Consider the following 22,556-nt stretch of genomic DNA (forward strand, 5'->3'; position numbering starts at 1 on the left):
CTTCACAGATTTGCTTTTAAACAATGCTCCCATTTGTCACTAGATTTGAATAGGCACCATCTGCATACATCCAGGGTATGTTAGAGCACTATGTGAGTGCTTTGAACTCCATTCTCCAGCAAAGCAAGACAGGCTGGCCTTCTTGTGCTTGTCAAATACTCAGTGCCGAGCTTTTAACAAGCTTCCAAGAGCAACACCAAGTATGTTTTTCCTACTCCCTCAAGCACTGAAAACATGCAGGTGCAACTTGTTCCAGCTGCACAATAACTGGAGCTAGAATTTAATGACTTACATTATCTTGATTTCAAAAGCCATCCATATATGTCCTTCAATGATCTCAAGCCACCTGCAAGCATTTTGGAATGCTCAGGATCTGGTCTCAGTTCAGCTGAGTGAGTTACAGAGCACCTGTAGGAAGGAGGCAGGGGGTGGGCATGATAATGATCAAGGCATACTGAGTACTTCTCTTAGCACTGTCATGGAACCTGAAAATGAAGCAATCACAAGTGCTTATTTCTACCTTCCTCTTCCTCTCAGAGGTCCTTACTGCAGCAAGAAATCAACCTGTTTGGGGGTTTTCCTGCTAAATCTAATAATACCGTCAACACAGAAGACAGATGACATTTGGCAGAAATTCTTGGGATTCTGAAAGGGGAAATACATGTGAATGGAATAAAAACTCATTTGACCATTAACAACACACCAGTCTCAGAAAAATAGCTAAGGCTGTTCTCTGTCCTCTTCTGTCACACTCCTAGTGCTCCACCTGTATGGTCAGCATAGAAATCTACATTGCATCAATAAAACAAGTTTTATGGACCTGTGGCTGATACAAGACAAAAAGACAATAAGGTCCCAAGAAAAACATCACAAATTCTGCATTTGTCATGATGGGAACCAGCTGCATTCCCCCCCCCCCCCAACACATAAAAAGGTGCTTACTGCACCATACAAAGGATTTGAAATTCCAATCCATTATAGACTTTCACTACTGATTTCTTCCAAGGGTGCATGTAATGTAATGATTTATGAAACCTCCATAGTATCTGGTTAGCAGAAATAAAGACAACAAAATAAACTTCATCATTTTTATTCTGCAAAGCAATATGCACATCTTACAAACACAAAATTAATCTAGGAGAGAAATGTCATTTCCAAATCAGCTATTAACCATCATGCAACAAGACAAGTGAAATGTAAGAACAAAACAAAACAAAAAAAAGCCATCTTAACCCTACAATCACCTGCAGAGGGTTGAAAACCAAGGCTCAGATTTTCTATGTAATGCCAAAGAAAAATGCAAAAGAAAATGGCAGCTTTCTAAGAACAAGAAAACACGTACAAATAGAATCAAAACTGATTCAAGTCATAGTTAAAAAGAAAAAGAAAACAAAAAAGGAAAGATCAATATGATCTGAACTTTAATATTAAGTTTTTACTCTTCTGTTTGGCTGCATTTAATTTTTGTACATTGCGCCTAGGAACAATCCAATATTCCTCAGTATTACAGCATTTCAACCTGATGGACACACTTAGCTCTCCGCTGCAATACATGGGTGCAAAGGGATAAACTAAGGCCAAAAATACATTTCTCTAACATTTTCCCTTTTGCTTTTGTTGGTCACAGTCTTAGCATTTCTTTGTATTTCAATGCAGTGGGTGACAAATTGCAAAGCAGGCTCCTCTAATTACCAAATAGCAAAACTGATTTAAAAAAAAAAATCTGTTTTCCCCACCAGACCAATTCATAAATAGGACATTTGGAGGTGGATTTTTAGGTTGCTGAAACAGAAAGGATATGGGTTTGCTTTTTTAAAGGAGTTGCACTGTGGTTTTTATTAGGTATTTCCAGAATTTGCAACACCACCCCAGTCGGTTTCCTCTTCCTGCCTTTGGTCCCGAGATCAAGCCACCCTCGTAGGCAACTCTAGAAGTCATTATCAATGCAGAAGGCTAGGTATGCATAAATTAGGAACAGCTCAGACAATTTTCAGGAGAAGCTGTCTCCCTGTTTTACTTCACTGACTCACATTAGTGAAGCAGTATTAGCCCATAGCAGCATCAGGAGAAAAAACGGAAGCTTCATTTTATCCTTAGACTTCAAACTAGGCCATCTCTCAAGCTTTACCTTAACATCCCTGGAGAAAAATGCATGTTAGTTAACACTACTTAAGTAACCAAAACTCTGGAATGGAGACAGGTTCTGCAGAAAAGCATGGTTATTTGCTTCAAATGCTCTGAAGAGTCATGAACTTACTGAATACTGAAGTCCTACAGATACAGGCCCACAAACCAGTAGGGTACCATTCCCAACAGTGTCTATGTGTAATAAACTAAAAATCTTATGCCAGCATAATTAAGACTGTAAGACATTGACTTGGATTTTCTTGTTTTGTGTACTTTAGAGTGAAATTTACCGAAAGAAGAGAGAGAAAAGCATATATGCGGGTTGCAGACCTACCTGCAAAAGGTGTGCCCAGGTGGAGGACCTCCTGCAGCAGGTGGCAGAGCTGCAGGAGGCAGTGAAAAGACTGCGTGACATCAGGGAGGCTGAGAGGGAGTTAGATAGCTCGTTCCAAGTGCAGCCTGCAGTGGACCTGCAGCCACACAGCCAAAGATTCCCCCACTAGCACATACAGAAGGGAGAGGGGCCAATAACACAGAAGGATGGAAGCTTGCAGTGGCAAGGACCAGCAGGAGGAAAAGGCTTCCCCCGAAGGCTGAGGTGCCCTTGCAGAACCACTTTACTGCTCCACTGAAGGGGAAAGACCCATCACATCAGGAGAGACGCTGGAGCTGAGCAAGGCAGCCAGATCTGCTCCCTGTATAACAACCAGTGTGGCTAAGAAAAGGCAATAGGGGATAGTAGGTGACTTTCCAAAGTACGGAGGCACCTGTCTGCCAACGTGACCCACTCTATAGAGGTGTGCTGCTTACCAGGGGCTCCTATCAGGGATGTCACCAAGAGACTACCGTGCCTCATACACACTACTGACTATTATCTGCTGCTGTTGTTTCATATGGACACCAGCAATTTAGCCAGGAGCAGCCTGATGGCTCCCATGGCTGGAGTGTTGGGATGGAAGGATGGAGGCTCTTTAGGAAGGACAGGTGGGGGAAACAAGGAGGGAGCATCACCCTTGATGTTGGTGACCTGCTGGAGTGCACGGAGCTCTGTGTGGGGATGGATGAGGAGCCAGAGAGCTGGGGGGCCACATTTAAATGGAGGGAAAGGACAGGTGACATTGTAGTAGGGATCTGCTACAGGCCACCCGACTGGGAAGACTGAGTGGATGAGGCCCCTCTATAGACAGACAGGAGCAGCCTCACATCCGCAAGCTCTGATCCTCATGGGGGAACTTTAACCACCCCGCTATCTGTTGGCGGGACAGCATAGCAGGGCACAAGCAATCCAGGAGGTTGCACAAATGTGTTGACGAAAACTTCCTTCCCCAAGAGATACCGGAGCTAACGAGGAGAGGTGCTATCCCAGACCTCACCAGCAAGGAGGGGCTGGTGGGAAATGTGAAGCTCAAGGGCAGCCTTGGCTGCAGTGACCATGAAATGGTGGAGGTCAAGGTCCTTATGGCAGAGAGGAAGGAGCACAGCAAGCTCACTACCCTGGACTTCATGAGAGCAGACTTTGGCCTCTTTAGTGACCTGCTTGGTAGAGGGCCATGGGACAAAGCCCTGAAGGGAAGAGTGGCCCAAGAAAGCTGCTTAATATTCAAGGATCACCTCCTCCAAGCTCAGGAGTGATGCATCCCAACAAGGAGGAAGTCGGGCAGGAGGCCTGCATGGATGAACAAGTTACTTCTGACCAAACTCAAGCAGACTAGAGAGAGTGGAAGCAAGGACAGGTAGCCTGGGAGGAATACAAAGAAACTGTCCAAGCAGCTGGGGATAGTCAGGAAAGCCAAAGCCCTGACAGAATTAAATCTGGCCAGGGACATCAAGAGCAATAAAAGCTTCTATAGGTACGTCAGCACTAAAAGGTTTTTCTAAGGAAATGAGAGACCTGATTACCCGGGATATGGAGAAGGCTGAGGTACTCAATGACTTTTTTTTGCCTGTCTTCACTAGCAAGAGATCACTGGCACACCACCCAAGTTGCAGGAGGCCAAGGCAGGGACCAGGATTACCATGAACCATGCTCTGTAGGAAAGGACCAGGCCTGAGACCAGCTAAGGAACCTGAAGGTGCACAGGCCCATGGGACCTGATGAGATGCAACTGTGGGCCTTGAGGGAACTGGCAGATGAAGTTGCTAAGCCACTGTCCATCATATTTGAGAAGCTGTAGCAGTCCAGTGACATTCCCACTGACTGGAAGAGGGAAACATAACCCTCATTTTTAAAAAGGGAAAAAAGAAGACCCGGGGAAATACAGGCCAGTCAGCCTCACCTCTCGTGCCCGGCAAGATCATGGAGCAGATCCTCCTGGAAACCCTGCTAAGGCACGTGGAAAACAGAGGTGATGGATGACAGCCAACATGGCTTCACTAAGGGCAGACTGTGCCTGACAAATCTGGTGGCCTTCTACAACAGGGTTACAGCGTTGGTGGATAGGGGAAGAGTAACTGACAACACCTACCTGGACTTGTGCAAAGCATTTGACACTACCCTGCACGATGTTGTCTCTAAATTGGAGACATGGATTTGATGGATGGACTGCTCGGTTGGTAAGGAAGTGGCTGGATGGTTGCACTTCAAAGAGCTGTGGTCAACGGCTCAATATCCACGTGGAGATCTGTGACGAGCAGTGTTCCTCAGGCATCGGTACTGGGACTGGCGCTGTTTAACATCTTTGTCAGCAACATGGACAGTGGGATCGAGTGTACCCTCAGCAAGTTTGTCGATGACACCAAGCCATGCAGTCGACACGCTGGAGGGAAGGGATGCCATCCAGAGGGACCTGGCTGGACAGGCCTGAGAGGTGGGCCCATGCAAACCCCATGAAGTTCAACAAGGCCAAGTGCAAGGTCCTGCATCTGGTCGGAGCAATCCCAAGCACAAACACAGGCTGGGTGAAGAACAGATTGAGAGCAGTCCTGAGGAGAAGGACTTGGGGGTGTTGGTGGATGAGAAGCTCAACATGACCTGGCATGGTGGTCTTGCAGCTCAGAAAGTCAACTATATTCTGGGCTACATCAAAAGCAGCGTGGCCAGCAGGGCGAGGGAGGTGATTCTCCCCCTCTACTCCGGTGAGACCTCACCTGCAGTACTGCATTCAGCTCTGGGGGCCCCCAACATAAGAAGGACATGGAGCTGTTGGGGCAACTCCAGAGGACAGCCACAAAGATGATCAGAGGGCTGGAGCACTTCTTTGAAGACAGGTTGAGACAGTTGGGGTTGTTCAGCCTGGAGAAGGGAGACCTTCTACTGGCCTTCCAGTACTTAAAAGGGGCCTGCAAGAAAGCTAGAGAGGGTCTATTTATATGGGCATGTAGTGATAGGACAAGGAGTAATGGCTTTAAACTGAAAGAGGGTAGATTTAGATTAGATATAAGGAAGAACCTCTTCACTATGAGGGTGGTGAGGCACTGTAACAGGTTGCCCAGAGAAGTTGTGGATGCCCCAATGGGGCTTTGAGCAACCTGGTCTAGTGGGAGGTGTCCCTGCCCACGGCAGGAGGGTTGGAACTAGATGATCCTTAAGGTTCCTTCCAACCCACCCCGTTCTATGATTCTACAAAGACGAGATGAAAGGTCAATTAAGGCAATCAGTGAGATTTTAAAAGCAGTGGTGGAAATGTCTGCAGGAAAATCCAGACTCCTAAAAATTAAGGAGGTTACCAAATAACAAGCTGGAAGGAAACAGCAAAAGCCAGAATGAGAAAAGGAAAAATGCACATCACAAAAACTCCTCTGATTTAAGAGTGGACACAGAACAGTATGAATTTTACTGTGTGGTCTCTCTGACCTTAATCGCAACAGTCCTAGTTCACTCCTCATCATCTTCCCCCGAGTGCACAGCATTAAATTGAAATTGGACTAAGCTAATAAAGTGTGATTTTCAGCTGCCCTTCAGAGATGGATAGAGAGTCCCAAAGTGAGTCAGTAACAGACTACGGGATTTCTTTTTCTTTCATTATTTGCACTTGCCCAAGGCTGTGCAGAGCCCCAACAGACAGTTAATACAATGCATCTTTTAACCAAGTTTCACTTTCTAGAAAAAAAAATGTTTACAGAAAGCTGCTCTGCAGCAGAGATGCATATTCTGGGTTTGAGGACTGCAGATGGGAGGCCAAGTAGAAAGCTTTCCAGATAGTCTCTATGCTGACTGATTCTCTGGCATTCAGCAGGCCAAATGAAAAAAAATATAATCAAACTTAGCAGTTTTCAATAAGAAAGATTTTAAAATGGGACTTCACTTCTTAAGTTTTTACTATGAATAAAAGCACAAGTTTGTCCTAAATACAGCACTATTAAAATGTGTATATGTATTTTTTTTTCAAAAAAAATATCTAAAAATGTTCATATCTTTTCTTGCAAGCAAGGAGCAAATGGAAGAAGGTATCAGGCCACACAAATACACATTTAATTCCTGTAGTAGATTGGTGGCTCTGGAAATGCATTATTATATCAAAGGTGCATACTGTTTCAAACACACTGTACATATCATTGGGCAAAAAACAAAGATTCGTTGTTTTGTTTGAGACATTTGCAAAGGCATCTTAACCTGCCCAGATGCAGCTAGACAAAAATATCTTGCTCTGACTATATGTAGCCATATCACTAAACATATCTACACAAACATTCGGCTATGTCCACAGGTAAAGACTGAAAGTTTCTGGCCGCACTACAATGCGGAACAAGTGCATCATCTGACCTATTCTGAATATACTTTTATAAATATGTACAAATCAATTACAGGCACTTGAAATGTCTTTGGTTGGAATAAACCAACATTGCAAGATAATGTATTCACAGAGTGTTAAGACCCATTCTGGGTTCAGCAGGCAATGATTACGGTTCTCAGTCATTCTCAGTAAAAGAAGAGGATGGATTATGCTTCTGACAAAACAACCTAAACAAAAGAAAAAGAAAACATTTAATTAAAGTCAAATTCCTAATCCCATAACAGTGATATTGCTTATCTCCATGCAGCTGGCATATCTGTCCTTGCCTTTTTCGAAGAACCTTGAAAGTCTAACTTGGAAAGGAAATCAAAGCAAGTCTGAAGGTATTTTGTTCTTAGCATAATCAATTTAAAAACAATACAAAACAGAACAGCTTATGCTACAAAAAAATCAAGATCAAAGGGTGCCAACATTCATTTCCTACTTCACAGTAAATATATTCACATTTAATCCTTCAAGCAAAGTCCATGTCTCCAATGCATACTGAATAATGACTGTTTCAATACCTTTGTGATTGTTTTTTTTTGTAATTCTAATGGCTGCTAATCAGAATTATGTATCATGTTTTATTCAAAATTTTCAGTCTGTTGCGATGAAAGGTAAATAAAACCATTTGGTGCTATCTATTCAATGCTTCATACAAAATAGTGAGAATAACAACAGAAGTGTGGCAGAAGAGCTGCGTTATAGCACTTACTGAACTGCAATAATCCACTTCTGGAGGAGAGAAATATAACTGAGGATCTACACAGCACATATACGTATTTTGTAGAACCCTTCTTTACTCTCCACGATAAAATACCCACGTCTCTTTGAAAAGGAATTAGGCCTACATTTCAAGAGATAAGAACTAGTCTGTACTATGTAAAAAAAAGGAGGCTTGCTATGTTTTCTTAACAGAGTCAATATTTTGTTATTACTCAAACTCACCTTTTCAGAGCAGAATTCTGTATTGCTTTGCCTCAGTTTGCTTGGTCTGCCTTTAATAACTGCATAGCAGAACATTGTAATCACCATCACAAAAAGAAAGTAACTGGTATGCATGAGATGCAGGTTTATTAGAGAGCGATCATCCTGCACAGAAAATTAAAACCATTTACTGACAATGCACCAATAGTTGACACTTAATATTAGAGCAATAATTACCAGTTCAGCACAGAAATTACTTCATGAATCAACTTTCTCCCCTATTAAAAGATGGCATAGTAATGAAAGTGATTCTTAATTGTGGCACAAAAAGAACCAAAATGTTCTTCATCTTAAAACTCTGTACTAGAGATCTCTTCCCATATACAAGAACTGCCTTTTGTCAAATGATTTCAGAATATAAAACTTGGTTATTAAAAGCTGTGAGGCCCATAGAGATTACATGAAGACCATCATGCCCACCAGTGGCGAGGCATATACAACTCCATTTCAGCCCCTGCACTGAATATAGTAAAACAGCACTAAATCTGACCATTTTAGGACCCATATTCCGTTAAACCACATTTATTGAACATAACTTGTAAAAAACACCGTGGCACTTACATCTGGAACTATAACAGTTAGTTTGGGATTTAAAGCGTGGTACACTTTTCCAATTGCTCCTTTGTAACACCAGAAAGGGTTATAATCTTGTGCGTATTTTGTATTAGAGTCCCTTGCTGTGGTAAAGATCTTGTACCAAAGTGTAGCGTTGCTGTACGTTTCAGGAACGCAATGTGGTGGCTGACTGCAGAAAAACAGAAATAATTAGCACCTTAATTGCCATTCTCCGCCTTCAGTAAGGCTAACTTTCAGAACTGAGTCAGGCCCAGACTTCTTAACAGCAGTATAAAACACAGTTTTACAAAACAGCAGAAAAAAAAAAGTCTTAACCAAAAGACTGTATAAAAAAACATATGATTTTTGTACGAACATTAAAATTTAGCTGAATGTTGTTCCAGTAAGTCAACACCCCACAGCTTAATTAGAAAAATACTGGTTTTCATATGGCTTCATACAGTCATGGGAACCTGTCTGATGGTTCTCCAGAGTATACTGAATAGTGTCAGGGAGTCTGGAGGAGACAAAGGGAAACTATTCTGATGAAAGGTCTGCACCTGCTGGGTTTGGTAGCAAAGCAACGTTCAGCTTATGTTCATCTCTTGGTAGGGAAGAGGATAAGATCCTCAGAGTCAAGTCTTAGCTCTCATACAAGGTAGTGAAACTAAATTATAGGGTATCTTTCTTAAATATTCACTGAGTCCATAGTTCTTACTGAAGTTTAAATCACAGGCTGCATGCTGAAAGGCAGGTATGCCTAGAGACAAAACATTCACAGAAAAATCTAGCATTGCTAAAAGACAGCAAAAGTCTCAAGACAGACAGGGTTTTACTGCAGGGGAAGGAAAGCAGGTACACGATATCCACAGTCAACAACAACATTCATCAGATGTGACAACCTCAGAGAAGCAGCTGAGAAATTAATCACCCAACAACCAGTCTAAGAAAGACTTTAAAATGCACTTACACTGTGACAGGAAACACGTTGCTGGCTGCTGTCACAGTCATGCAGGTTGTGAATACAACCTGCTCGCAGTGACCATGAAGAACGCAGTCATCTGAATTCCAGGCAGTCGGCAGGGTGAACGTAATGTTTATCTCCTCGTGGGATTCTCTGCCTTTGAGAAAGAGAGGAGGAAAGAAGGAAAGCTGTTTTCCGATCACAAAAGTAGCTGAGCAACAATCGCTAGGATAAGGAAAGTGTGCAATTGATTAAGAAGGCAACATTACCCTGAATCTGTACCTTTGAAGTCACCCAGCATCTTTATTATCAACACAGAAAGCAAAAAAAAGTTTAAAAAACAACAAAAAGCACCAAAAAAATTCAAAACAACAGCTGCTGGTCTTTCTAATCTCTCCTGCCCCCAAAAGAAGTGGGATCATCAGGCTCCTTTCAGAAACAAATACCTCCCTGTTTATAAATGAATTCATGCATGTTCTGAGAATTCTGTTAGAAAGTAAAATCACACTTCTTTAGCCTTTCTCCTGCCAAAGATGTTGTTGAACATCTGCTTTTTCTGAAGCTCACATTTCAAACTGGAGATATTTGTGCAGATGAAAAGGTGCTAGCTGATACTGAACTGCAGATTAGGTAGTGAACGCTGACTCCATATGGACATATTCATACTGAAAATAAATCCAGGCTACTTGAAATGGAACTTGCACTTGACAGCACACAAAGCAGTAACAAAATAATAATATAAAATACAAGAATACAGATTTACAGCCATGGCAAATGTCTCCTTACAGATCTCTGAGGTTCAAGACACCTTCAGACGTTATTATAAAATGCAACCCTGGCTAAGAGCTAAAATTCCACGAGGTTCTATTACTAACAATCTAATCTCCTGTCAAAGCTGTCAGGGCAGCCAAATAAGAGGTCTTCATGCCACAGAAATTTAAATCATTTTTTTTGCTGTTTGCAATATTAAAATTTATGTATGCATTTTAGATGAACTGTATTTTTTAGGCAATACACTACTTGATCTCTAAAGTACATACATTAACGCCTTCAAAATGTGGCTTCAGCACTTGAAGATGTATCAAGACACCATTGTCCAATGAGTCACTTTTAGAAGATTTTGCTGCTCAGAATTTTTTGGCTTAAAAGTTACCTTCCATTGCCATTATAGGCTAACTGCTTAACACTGCAAAGCCTAATCGTGGTAAACCTGCACTTTTTTTTCCATTCTGAACACAGGGATAAGCTTCTCTAGCAAACAAGTGAAGGGCTCTGTACACGACTCCACTCACAATAAATCTGTTCTAAGCAAAAGATTCATCTCACCGGTAATAAACTAGAGTTTTCATTTATCTGTAGCTGTCATTCAAACTTATAAAAGTCAAGTCCTGCATACCTGAGAGTCCGATTTGGTGTCCAAAAATTGTGGAACTTAGATGTGTGACGTTGCGGGAATATCCGCCAAATGGTCTGAGTGGGTCCAGCGTCAAAGTGATTGTAACAGAGATGTTTATAGGACCAGAGTCCTCAAGAGTCTGTGGAGACTGTGTAGAAGATCTCGCCTGGCCGCTGGTCACGGTACTTTCTGGAGTTGTGGTATCGTTGATGAGATGCTTTAGGGTTTCGTTCTCAGATATACAGAAGTCCAAATCATTAAACCTCAGGAGGAAAGTATTCCAGTCCTTTAAACAAATGCAAAGATTTAGAGCGGATTAGCAAATTAACTTCTGGTTGCCACTTCCCTACAGCAGCACAGACCTTGCTACATACTATCCTGCCTGCAGTTTCAAGGCAGTTAACTTAAATCACATGGCTCATGAAGCAAGCACAAACACCACCATGGCTATCTCAACAATGGGACAAATTGTTTACAAAAGTCTGAAGTGTTCAATTCCAGCCACTGCCTGACCGCTGCTGGGCACAGCAGAAGAATACCCTTCCTGAAACTCCAGAAATATACTGGCTTGGTCCACTCTCACCGCGCTCAGGGTACGAGCGGTTTCCAGCAAGGTTTTCCTCCTTACAGAATAGTAACGCTAGGTAAGAACAGAAGTTTCACAAACAAGCTAGCTGACATCATGGAATAATAATAATAATAAAAAAAAGGCTCCTAGCCATGGCAGGGAAAATCCAAGTCAGATGATTTGGCCTCACCCTTAAACTAAAATAAGGCTACTCACACATTCACACCAACAGTCACTTTTCCTGTAAAATCAGTGGCAAGTATGCTGAAAACAATCTCCCATAAGACTCTTGCACTGCCATAAAAGGGTTTTCAGGGGGGAAAAAGGAACTCGTTAGCTTTGTGCATGTATTTCAAATCAGTATTCCCACTGTTCAACCTGGGAACTTCTTGTACCGTACCTCTGTCATCTCTGGTGACTTGATCTCCTTGATTTTAAAGAAATAGCCCAGTGTCAGAAAAGCTATTGCCATAGCGCTTACGCTGATCATAAAGACCACAAGCGGAGGCCGGCTGCTGACGTAAACCTTCAGGTTCTCCAACAGGTTTATGTTGAACATTATTCTGATTGTTCACCTGAAAAAAAAGAACATTACAGCAGAGTGACTGGGCTGTGTGCTGTGGGGTGGGGGCGGTCGATCACAAAAGAGAGAAGTTTGACAACAAAAAAATGAAATCATATGCGAAAATGAGATTCAATTATACAGCTCTGTACTGGTCATTGAACACAGGCTCGGTATGCCTCAAATAAAGCACAAATCAAAAACACACTCGATTTTACCTTCTCAGCTTCAAAAATCACCAACAGACTTTAAGCAGTGAAGACAACCTCTAGCACAGCCCGATATCGCTGATGAGCAATAATACCATCCCTTCTCCTTCCCACTTTCCTAGGCAGAACAGGCTCTGTGACTAATTCCAGCAATATTTGGACTCCTCGAATTACAGTGCAAATGGAGCTGCAACGCAGCCTACAAAGCGAACTCTGTACATCTCCCCATATACTACCAAAACCGAGGCTGAAGCCTTACAACATCACTCTCCCCATCCCTAGCCCCAAAGGACAAGACCTTCAAACGGGATCCAAGAATCAGCCTTGGGACATTTTGGGCTTCTGCACCAAGAATCCTGTTGTGAGAAATACCCAACAACAGCACGAGAGGGGAGGAGAAAGCAGCTCCTTTCTCTCTCCAATTTGTGCAGCAGCTAGAGAACTTCAACTGGAGTCTGTAAACAAAAGAGAGGACTCAACATATGCTGAGGAAACGTACTGAATCATTGGTTTTTTATCCAAAAAGTAGTATTTAGTCTGATTCTTCTAATTGTTTTTCCATTTTCAGAGCAGAAAGACTTAAGCTAAGTTCACTGTATCAGCTTCCCCATCTCCCAGCACAGTCAAAAGCAAACATTCAAGTGTTAAAGTGCAGCCTTGCAGCACCTAGTTCAGCAGCTCTGCAAGGAGAAAACTCGAAGAAAACCTTTTACCTTTGTCTTACCTACAATCCTGTTGAAAAGGCTTTTAACCCCATCTATAACAGAAGGACAGAAACAGTTCCTAGCTACATGCTGCTCTGCCTCAAAGCGCATAGGAAGTGGCAAGCTTCAGGACTAGTATCTACAGGATGTGGCACTGCAGTGGTTAAAGTTTGAGCGTTCATACTGATCTGATAACCCTTAATTAAGTCAGGGACTCTGCTCCCTGCAGGTCTGTGTGATTCTCATGGCCTCTTATTAGAAGCACATGTCATTTACCTCCCAGCTGCAGCGCGGCCCAAGCCTCGGTAAGCCCAGGGGTGTAGGAGGGACAGGGTTGGAGGAGCACAAGCCGTGATCTGATCTACTGATCCAAAAGTGCACGAGACAAACTTTCAAGTTGGTTTTTTTTCAGATCCCACAATGTACACTGATCACAACTTTTGCATACTCAATATTTTACTGGCAGAAATGCTCCGGTTATTCTTGACAGAAGCAATACCAACTAAAGCTGCAAAACTGCTCCAGAGAAGAGAAATTTGGGTCTGGAGAAGAGACCAGAAGCCCTGTGGCAGCAGCACGACATGGAGCTGTGCGTGCCGGCTCTCCCGGACTCTCCCCACGCACCTACTTGCTCTCCTCGATGAGGTCTGCTGAAACGGGGCTCGCTCCGGAGCACAAGATCGTGTCCTGCGTTTACTTTTTTGCTCTATCAACCAATTCCCATCCACTCTGCAAAGACCAGGAAAGCTGGAAGCTTTTTATCAGCAAAAACTGATAAAACTGCAAACACCCCCTGCCAGAAGTATGCAGTATGTCCGAGCGTGAGAAGCACAGTGCCAAGACAGCAGAGAGGAGAAGAGGGGAAAAAGAAGGAGAGAGGAGGTGAGACAAACGTGCACCTTACCAGAACTTCTGTCTGCCCAAGAGCAGCCGTAGTATGGCCAAACAAGCCTGCGACGGTGTCAGGAGAGGGCAGGAGAGAGAGGGGAAGGGAGAGCCGGTGCCAGTCAGGACCATGCTGGGTTCGTTCTGTGTGCCCTGCCTCCTGTCTGGTCACTGGCAGCAAATTTCTTAAACAAGCCCTAGTTAAAAGCCCCCCAACGCTCCAGCTAAAAACATCGGAGACACATGTTGAGATGGAAATAGATCAAAAGATAACCCAAAAGCAGAGCCGTATGCAGCGTTCCCTTCTGGATTTCCTTGTGAAAATAACAACACAGATGCAGGCTTTATTAGAGCATTTAATCAAAGCTGAATGTCACCCAGAGCATATACAGGGCTGCGAGCCCTTTTTAAAGGGGCTTCCAACAGTTCCATTAGCGTTCGTGTTTACTACAGGGCCTAAAATCAGCCATAAAGCTCGATGTGCTGAAAAGCACGCGTACGAAAATATTTGGGCTAATATTTTTATGTAAGAGATCACCAGCTTTAAACTGCCGGGTGCTTAATATGCTCCCATAAGTCACCAGCTTTGAAAGCAATTAGAAAATGCTATAAGCTGCAATTTCCGAAGCGTAACATGCCTTTTGAGCATTTGCGAGAGAAAAGGGAACGACTGTGGATTTAATACCGGAGCTGACGTGAAAACAGCAATTGGACATGGCTAGCACAAACCAGAACGAAGAGGAGTATTTCCAAGCTGCTGCCTGGAGAGCTGCCGATTTTTTAGGGAACAAAGTGCTCGAACAGCATTAATTATCAAAGAACTCGTGAAACGGCTCAGGGCACATAAATCAAAACGTATATTCCTATGGCATTTTAGGGGGCTGGTTAATGGTCCACACACTTACACTCCTCCCTTCTGTTAAGACCTGTCAGAAATATACCACAATTGCTGTTCCTCTACCAGCTCTCCTCGTAACTCACAGCTTCCTCTGTGTAAATGAATAACCTACAGGATACCATTGAAACTTTTATTTCTCTTTCACACAGTTAAGAAAAGAAACGGAATGCTATTACCTCCTGGCAGGTCAGGGAAGCAAGATCGGGTTTCTCTTTTTAGCTAAATAAGTAATCTAGAAAGAGGCCCTAATGGCTGCTGTTTGCCTCGCTCCACTCTGCCCAAGCCTTTTAATGCTTGCGCAATAAAAATATCCACGACCAACCTAACAAGTGGCTGGAGCGCAAGAGGAGGAAGGAGAAGTGCCAGCTCGGAACAGCGGCCGCCAGCTCCAACGTAGCTGCCTGGTGCTGAGGTGTAGGCGTCGGGACAACACGGGCAGTTCTGGCTGACGGTGCTCATCGGGGAACGCGGGACAAGGGCTGCGGAGGCGGCGCGCTTTTAGATCCCTGCAAAACCTGGGATGGTCTGTTACGGAATTAAAACGATAAAGATGGTGAAGGATGGAAAGAGCAGTTAGCATGCCAGAGTCCCAGGCAAACACAGACCTGCTTAACCATATAAAAAATAAGGAGACTTGTTTAACCATCTAAAAAAATAAGTAAATAGTCGCCTGTTCTGCAATCTGGGGGAGTTTTCCACCACAATAGCTCAAGGATGAATACAGCAGCCTCAGGAAAGCAACGCTATCAGTTGTTCCTGCCTCGTGTGTGACAGGGGATGAGGAAAAGGTAACTTCTGAAACGGAGCTGTGAGGTTTTCAAGAATAAATTACAAATCGGGAAAATCTTGAAGTCTATTGCAAAGAGCAAAAGGTCGATGAAATGAGTCACAGCAGAAGTATTAAATTCTCTTCTCGGGGCTTAATATCAAAGGAGCTGAATTCATAACAACATCAACAAAAAACATGGTGTACTAACGCAGGTATTAAAAATAAAATTGCAGTTGCCAAAAGGAAAAACAAAACATGATTTTCCAAGAGATTAAAGTAAACATACAACGTAATTTTTATATCTCTTGCCAAAATGTTGCTATCTTTCCACCAGAAAGCTTAAAATCAAGCGATTTCCATAAAAATATTTCCCCTTCTTTTTACGCATACAAGATAGTTGCAGTCCACAGAAGAAAAATATCTGGGGGGGCTAAATATTTAAAGCAACAACAACAAAAACCAACACTGAAAGGTCTTAAGGAAGAAAAGGGTGGGTGGAAGAGAAGGGGAGCAGGCTGGAGCTAACCCATCCCTACGGCACTGCATTGAGACCTCGCATATTTCCCAAACCTGCATCTTCCTGCACTTCAGAGCCTTTCATCTTCCCTGTGTGCAGTTCCGTGTATTTTTATTATCAATTAGGTTTTCAAAGACGCCTCACTACCAGTAGCACAATGGGGGGGTTAGGAAATGGGTCACATCGGGGTTAACCTGAAAGAAAGTAACATTGCGTGCCAGGAAAACGCTCAAACACAAACCAATCGAACTGCGATTTTCCTAGCAAACCACCCATAAGTAACATGCAAACAAAGCCATGGCGTTGATCTCAGACTGAAGCGCCTCTCATTTAAGAACAGGAAACTGTAGCAGGTACTAAAGATATCTTTAATTGAATTCGGCTTTCTTCTCAACGAACAGAATGTGATCTCTACCACCTAAACCGCTAAAAATAGTAAATATACACATTTAAGCACACTGAAAAATGGTAAAGCAAAATAGATCACAGCTGTGTTAACTGTGAAGCTGCCTATTAAAGTTCAGAGTATTCAAAGTGCTCTGTCAAAGCCTTAAAAAGACTACTTAATGAGAATGTCTTTATCTCTAATCTGGTATCGCCAAGCTATCAAACGGAACCAGCGAAAGGAACCTCAGCTGATCCGACAAGTGGAAATCAGGCCTCTGCTGGCTCACACAGCAACACCAATTATTATCTCCCACTTTCTGAACAGGTAAAAATCTCACACATTTTAAAAAGGGGAAAAAAAACAGTGTAAAACTTAAAATTAAAAAGTGTCTAACCTCGCCAGAGGGCTGCCCCTTTATGCCCTGAAACGAACTACCCATTGCTACTACATATGCTATCAGCAGCTTTTACGGGCAGCTTCTTCCAGGAGTTGGGGACAGCTAATCAATAGATTTCCATCTCTGTTGGAATTTCACAATACACTATTTTTAATAAAATATGCAGTTGGGAGAAAGAGAGCTTTCCCACTAACTTCACAGGAAGACTTACTTTTCCGTACTGATATCTACAGAAAAAACAGGAGGTGCAAGCAAATGCAGCTGCTTTAATTCAGCTTTCGGGAACCATAACGAGACGCTGCGGGATGCAATCGCACAGCCCCAGACCTCCGCCAGCAGCAGAGGGCACGCAGGGCTAGCTCCTAAGGGATGCCAAAATCTCTACCTTGGGATTGAGCAGAATCCTCCAGGGCAAAGCACTTTTATCGGCCAGCTGATCCTCTTCCCCTTCGTCGGTCCTCCAGCGTTACAAAATTAGATGAAGAGACTCCTAGTAAATGCCATCAGTCTTCTCAAAGTAGAAAAGCAGTGAGCAAGACTTGTGGAGGAAGAGGAAAAATTGACAAAAACATCCCCTAGGATCCTTCAACCCCTGCAGCCAAAATATCAGCACAAGGCGCCCAGGCAGAGGTGTAGAGGCTCCCTGCCCTCAGGGCTGTGCAAGGAGGAGGTGATGTTGAATCAGCTCAGGCCAGTCCGTGGCTCATTCTCTGACCGATTTCATCCTACAAATATGTTTACTGATTAAAAGCAAACAAACGCTTTCCTAGAGTCTGGAAGCAGAAAGCACAGAGCACTGTTTCTCGTGACAAGAAAACAGCCCGGTCCTCTGCCCACACGAAGAGCACAGATGGAAGGCGCTGGACAACACTGAATGAGCCAGAGAGCATCACCTGCTGCAAAGGAGGTTATTTCCTCATCTAATCCAATAACAGAGCCATTTGGGAAGCTGATTATTAACAAAAGTGTGAGAGCCCAGGGACTTACTTGCACAAAGTGGTTTTTTTCCACCTCTCGAAACACTTTTCAAAGCATAATTAAACATTTCAACATCCCCAGGAGCTACAAAAACAGCAAACATTTCAGCTCTCTTACCCATAAAACAAAGGCAAGGAAGGGAAGCAATCTGGTCGCACTGATAGGAAAGTCGAAGATTGAAATTAATACTGAATTTCACACCCCCAAGTTCCCGTATGTAACTCTTGTCAAAGACAGAAAGCAGAGTTAAAGGTAGATGAGTTAAAAAATAACAAGGAAAATTTGTAGATCAACTTTTACTCAGCCAAATGTCTGTGTGCGAGACATATCCACGTACTGAGCAGCCCTGCCCAACAAACTTGCGTGTTGGAGTTCTAAACACCTGCGGTGGATTTAACACAAGCACACGGCGTGTCGCTTAATGCTCCTGGGAAGGCAAAGGTAATGTTTTACATCTTAATTTACGATTTCAAGAAGTAAATGCCAAAAAAACATTGCGTAAATGCAAACAAGTTCAAAATACTTCTTTTTAAATGCTAAGAGCTAAAAAAGAAGAAGAACCAGAAGAGTAGAAAAGTCAGGAGCCAAGAAACACAAACAATGCGAAGAAAGCCTTTTCTTTCGCCGGTTCAATGAACCCTGAATTCTGACCATTGTTAAAAGCGAAAAACATGATTTAAAATACACCCAGCTGCAAAACAAAAGCAAACCTAACCTGTGCTTGAAAACAGACATTTTGTTGCCAAACTGTATAAAGGCAGCGCTGCTTGCCAATTGAGTCTGTGTGATGGGAAAAATATGTTTTCGTATGCAAGAGTTCTGGCTTGGGCATCTTTAAAGCCTTCCAACTTTTAGAAGCCAAAGCCATGACTTACAGCATGACATATTCTACATCACACAGACTGCAGGATAACATATATTATACTATATATATAGTATATTATATATATAAAGCATTATACAACGTCAAAGGCCTTGAGTCTAAAAAAAAATACAAAAATAAAAAGCTGTTCCAGTTACTGCTCTTCAGCATGAGAACCTGGGAGAGGAAAGCAAAATTAAAACGATTCCTTTCTATAGGGGCTGTCCCCTGGAAGTGGATCCTATACATTTCCACCAGAAAGCAAATTTAGCCCACCACAGCCAAACAGGCGCAGTTCGCCGCAAGGCTTTGCTCAGGAAGTCATGAAAAGTCTCAGTAACAGCTTAATAATCAGACACTGGCTTAGCAGCCAGTTGAAGGAGGTTAATCGTTGACTTCATTAAGGCTACACATTAAGGAACGTGATATGGGATTCTGCAGGGTAAGTACAGAAAAACGCCAGGAAAAGGCTCTTCAGATGGTCTGTAATGAGAACTGTTGTTTGTAATGAGAACTGTAATGAGACAGAGACCCAGACAGACACACAGCTTGAATCACAAGCAGAAAATGAGTGACAAGTCAAGGAAATGGCAGCTTTAGTGGGAACAGCAAAGCGGAGCTCTGCGTGTAGGAGTACTACAGGAGTACTACTGACTGGGCAAGGAGTAGAAAGAGAGCCAGTGGCCACTACTGAAGGAAAGAACACAAATAGCAGCAGAAACACCTGAAAAACTGGGCACCGGCTGAAAAAGCAGAAACCCAGCAGTAACGTTACCATGCCGGTGTACTTCACGCCCCTGGTCAAAAGAAATACAACTTTAATTTGCTTAACCCAGACTCGTGGAAGAACAGTCTCTCCATTTTCCAGATAGGTAATTACCAAACCTCGACATGCCAGGGCATATGCGAGTTCTCTTATAAAACAAAACCTGGGAGTTCTGACTTCTGGGAACCTGCTTTATTGGCAGGTCTGCTCGGAATGGTCTTCTCGAAAATAACACTCCCAACACCTCCATGCCTTTGGCAAGGGGAAATTTGGGGAAAGCAATGAAATTGTGACACCAAGGGTTTTCATTAATACTTTTTTATGGGCTCATTTGATAAAGCAGCATTATTTCTCTTCAAAAAAGCACATTTTTAAATAAAAAATAAAGATGATGCTCACAGAAACACCGTCAGCAAGTGCTTAAGGAGGGAGTTGCACTCCTGTGGTACGAAACCCGTCCGGGGGCGATGGAGTCACCAGTGTCCTGTCTGCTGCCAGGCGCATCCGGCTCAACACAAAGGACACCAAGGTCTGGTTGTCACTGCCCTCAGATGCAAGCACCGCTCCGCGCCTTTCTCCTGGCAGAGCACAGAGCCTGTTCTGTGTCATCAGGCGGCGTTTCAAGTCCTTGTCTTTCAAGTGGAAAAGAAGAATCACATTCCTCGGGCCTCGAGCCACTCCTCAACTCATGGGAAGGAACAAAGCCACTGAGGTCTTAATCCTCTTTGATGGGGCTAAACCTAGGGTCAAAGAGCGTAAGGGCTCTCGGGCACAATTCGATACTATCTCCGCTCAGTCTGCCAACAAAAGTTGTCCCCTGTTATGCGGACACCTGCTGACCAGAAATTGGATTGCAGCCACCAGCTTCCTCTCGGAGCCCAGGGAAGAGCAGGCAGGGAAGCGGCACAGCTCCCCGGGTGAGCCCGCACCAGCTCCGCACACCCCAGCTGGGAGCAGGAGGACAGGTGACCGCTGCCTTGACCTTACCTGCTTCTACAGAGGCATTAATGATTTACCAGAAAAGACGGGCCTGAGGAGCCGTTCCCATTTCACGATACACCACGCACCATAAAACTTCCCTGAAGCCCAATGAGGTTGTGGAAAGTAACTCTTAATAATTCATATCTAGAGTCAAGGTTTGTCTACCAGGATCAACTGTATAATAACGTGGGCAGAGCTAACTACGCAATTAAATTTCCCCAGAGAAGACAAGCCCTTAAAAAACAAACAAAGGGGAATTAAAACAAACAAAAAAGCCCGTGCAGCGATCAGTTCTGTCCCTTGTCAGGCACCAATGGCTCCCGGGGTGCCCGTGTCTACGGCTAAGATTTACAGCTCAAATTCAACTTTAGGTACCCAGCAGCCATATCCTTGCCATGGTGCAGCAGGAATTTTATCCTTAAAGAAAAACAACGTCTTTAGGCGCAAGGTAAACCAAGAAAAGAATAAAATAGGGATGTGTAGCGAATAGGAAAAGGCCACGAAGGAAACTGTTTTGCAACAGGAATATCGGTAGTGCTACCGGAATTACTCCTTCTTACTATTTTTCCTGGTACGACAGCAAGCATACAAAGCTCGTGCTAAGATCTAATTAAAAATAAACCCTTAGGATAAGCACTAGAGCAGAAGCAGCGATAAAGCACACAGAGCACGGCACCACGGGACGCCCCCCAGTGCCCGACCCAGGCCGGGGGCTGCACCCCAACCTCAGCCCCCCTCACCGGGGGCTCGGGGTCCCCGGGGGGGGGGTCACAACCGGCCCAGCAGAACCCCCCCCCGAGCCCCGAGGAGGCCTCAGAGGGGATCCCCCCGGCCCCCCAGGCCCCGTCCCCACCTTACCGGCGCCCGGAGGGGTCGGGGTGAGGAAGAAGCGGCCCCCGGGCCGGGCGGGCGGAGGCCCGGAGCTCAGCAGCGGCGGCGGCGGGGCGGGCTCTGCACCATCCTCCTGCCCTGACGGGGGGCTACGGGCCGGGGGAGGCCGCTGCCCAGACACCCGCCTCCTCCTCCTCTTCTTCCTCCTCCCGCTGCTGCTACTCCTCCTCCTGCCGCCGCTTCCGGGGACGCCGCCGTCACCTCTCACCCCGGCCGGCCCCGCCGACGGTGGCGCGGGGGGGACAAGCTTGTGGCGGCGCCGGCACGGCGCGGCCCGGCCCCTCAGGCCTCCCGCCGCGGGGGGAGCCCGGCCCGCAGCCCCCCCGAGGGCTCGGGGGGGGGGGGGGGTGTCTCCTTCCCCGGTTCCCTCCTCCTCAGGCCGGCCGGCTTCGACGCTGCCGCTGCTGCCGCCCCGCCGCCCCCCAAGAAAGGCGTTGTGCCCCCGCTATTTACGCCCCGCTCTCTGCTTCAGGGTGGCGGGGAGGCCCTGAGGGAGAATTTTGTCCAATACGTTCAAAAAAAAACCAAAAAAACAGTTGGAAAAGGGAAATTTGATGAGGTCACTGCCACCGGCTCCTGTTTGTCTTAGGTCCCTTAAGGGCGGTGGTGTCATTTCCCAGCCACTCATCATCTCCCACCTTGTTCCAACAGGAAAAAAAACAAAAACAAAAACATTTTAAGGTGTCCACTACTTGAAAGCGTTCAAAACAAAACCTTAAGCTGCTGACTTGACAGAACAAACCAGCACAGTAACATTTCTAGCATGAGAGGAGGAGGGGAAGCCTTGCGCCCAGGAGGAGCAACACAGCAGGGTGGTGGGGACACGGGACTGGGAGCTGGGATTGCTCAGCCCTGGGATGTGAAGGCTTGGGGGGACCATACCCGTCTGTATATAAATACATACAGAAATACCTCCCAGTATAGAAGAATAAGCCAGGCCTGGCAGCTCATGAAAGGCCAAGGCCATGGGCTGTTAGCTTCTGATAGGAGGTAGCAGCAATTCCAGCCCTCCGCTGCTACCAAGCTGTTTTATCCAGTCATTCCCCTGTAACCCCAGTATTCAGAGCAGGAACAGCTGGGCATCCTACACAACTTACAGTCAGGGTCTCCATGATGCAAGCCTACCCAACTTCATGAAACACGAGTTGGTCAAGGTAGAAGGAAAGTTTGCAGAAGTACTTGCAATAGTTGTGGTACAACCACAGTGCCTTTCCTAAGGACATCCCAGAACTCTCTCCTTAGTCAAGGACCATTTCATAAAGCCTTGACTGAGGCTTTTGGAAAGCAGGAGAGAGTAGTGTCACTGCATATTTAGCAAGCCTCTCTTGACAGTTAAGAAGAAAAAGTCTCATACAACATACACCAGTTTTGTACAGGTCTAACAAAAGGATGGTGGCTGTAGATAAAAGGACACAATCAGTCCTGCTGCACACCAAT

The 22,556-nt window shown here is 44.6% G+C and overlaps 1 protein-coding gene across 5 annotated transcripts; it reads right to left on the reverse strand.

The window, feature by feature from the left end:
• Positions 1-1,074: 1,074 nt before the first annotated feature.
• Positions 1,075-21,371, reverse strand: TMEM248 (transmembrane protein 248). Of its 5 annotated transcripts, none has more exons than XM_083806575.1 (7): positions 21,087-21,371; positions 11,713-11,887; positions 10,745-11,030; positions 9,355-9,505; positions 8,391-8,574; positions 7,791-7,934; positions 1,075-7,027 (listed from the first exon to the last, which is right to left on the reverse strand). In XM_083806575.1, exons 2-7 carry the CDS (start codon positions 11,869-11,871, stop codon positions 7,007-7,009), a joined length of 945 nt encoding a protein of 314 aa, XP_083662701.1. In that variant the 5' UTR covers positions 11,872-11,887; positions 21,087-21,371; the 3' UTR covers positions 1,075-7,006. The 5 variants fall into 5 exon arrangements, with proteins under 5 accessions (XP_083662701.1, XP_083662703.1, XP_083662702.1 ...); XM_083806577.1 differs by lacking the exon at positions 21,087-21,371 and adding an exon at positions 19,647-20,770; XM_083806576.1 differs by lacking the exon at positions 21,087-21,371 and adding an exon at positions 17,027-17,523.
• Positions 21,372-22,556: the final 1,185 nt, after the last annotated feature.

Source organism: Anser anser, assembly GCF_964211835.1.
Source record: "Anser anser genome assembly, chromosome: 20".
NCBI classification, from domain to species: domain Eukaryota; kingdom Metazoa; phylum Chordata; class Aves; order Anseriformes; family Anatidae; genus Anser; species Anser anser.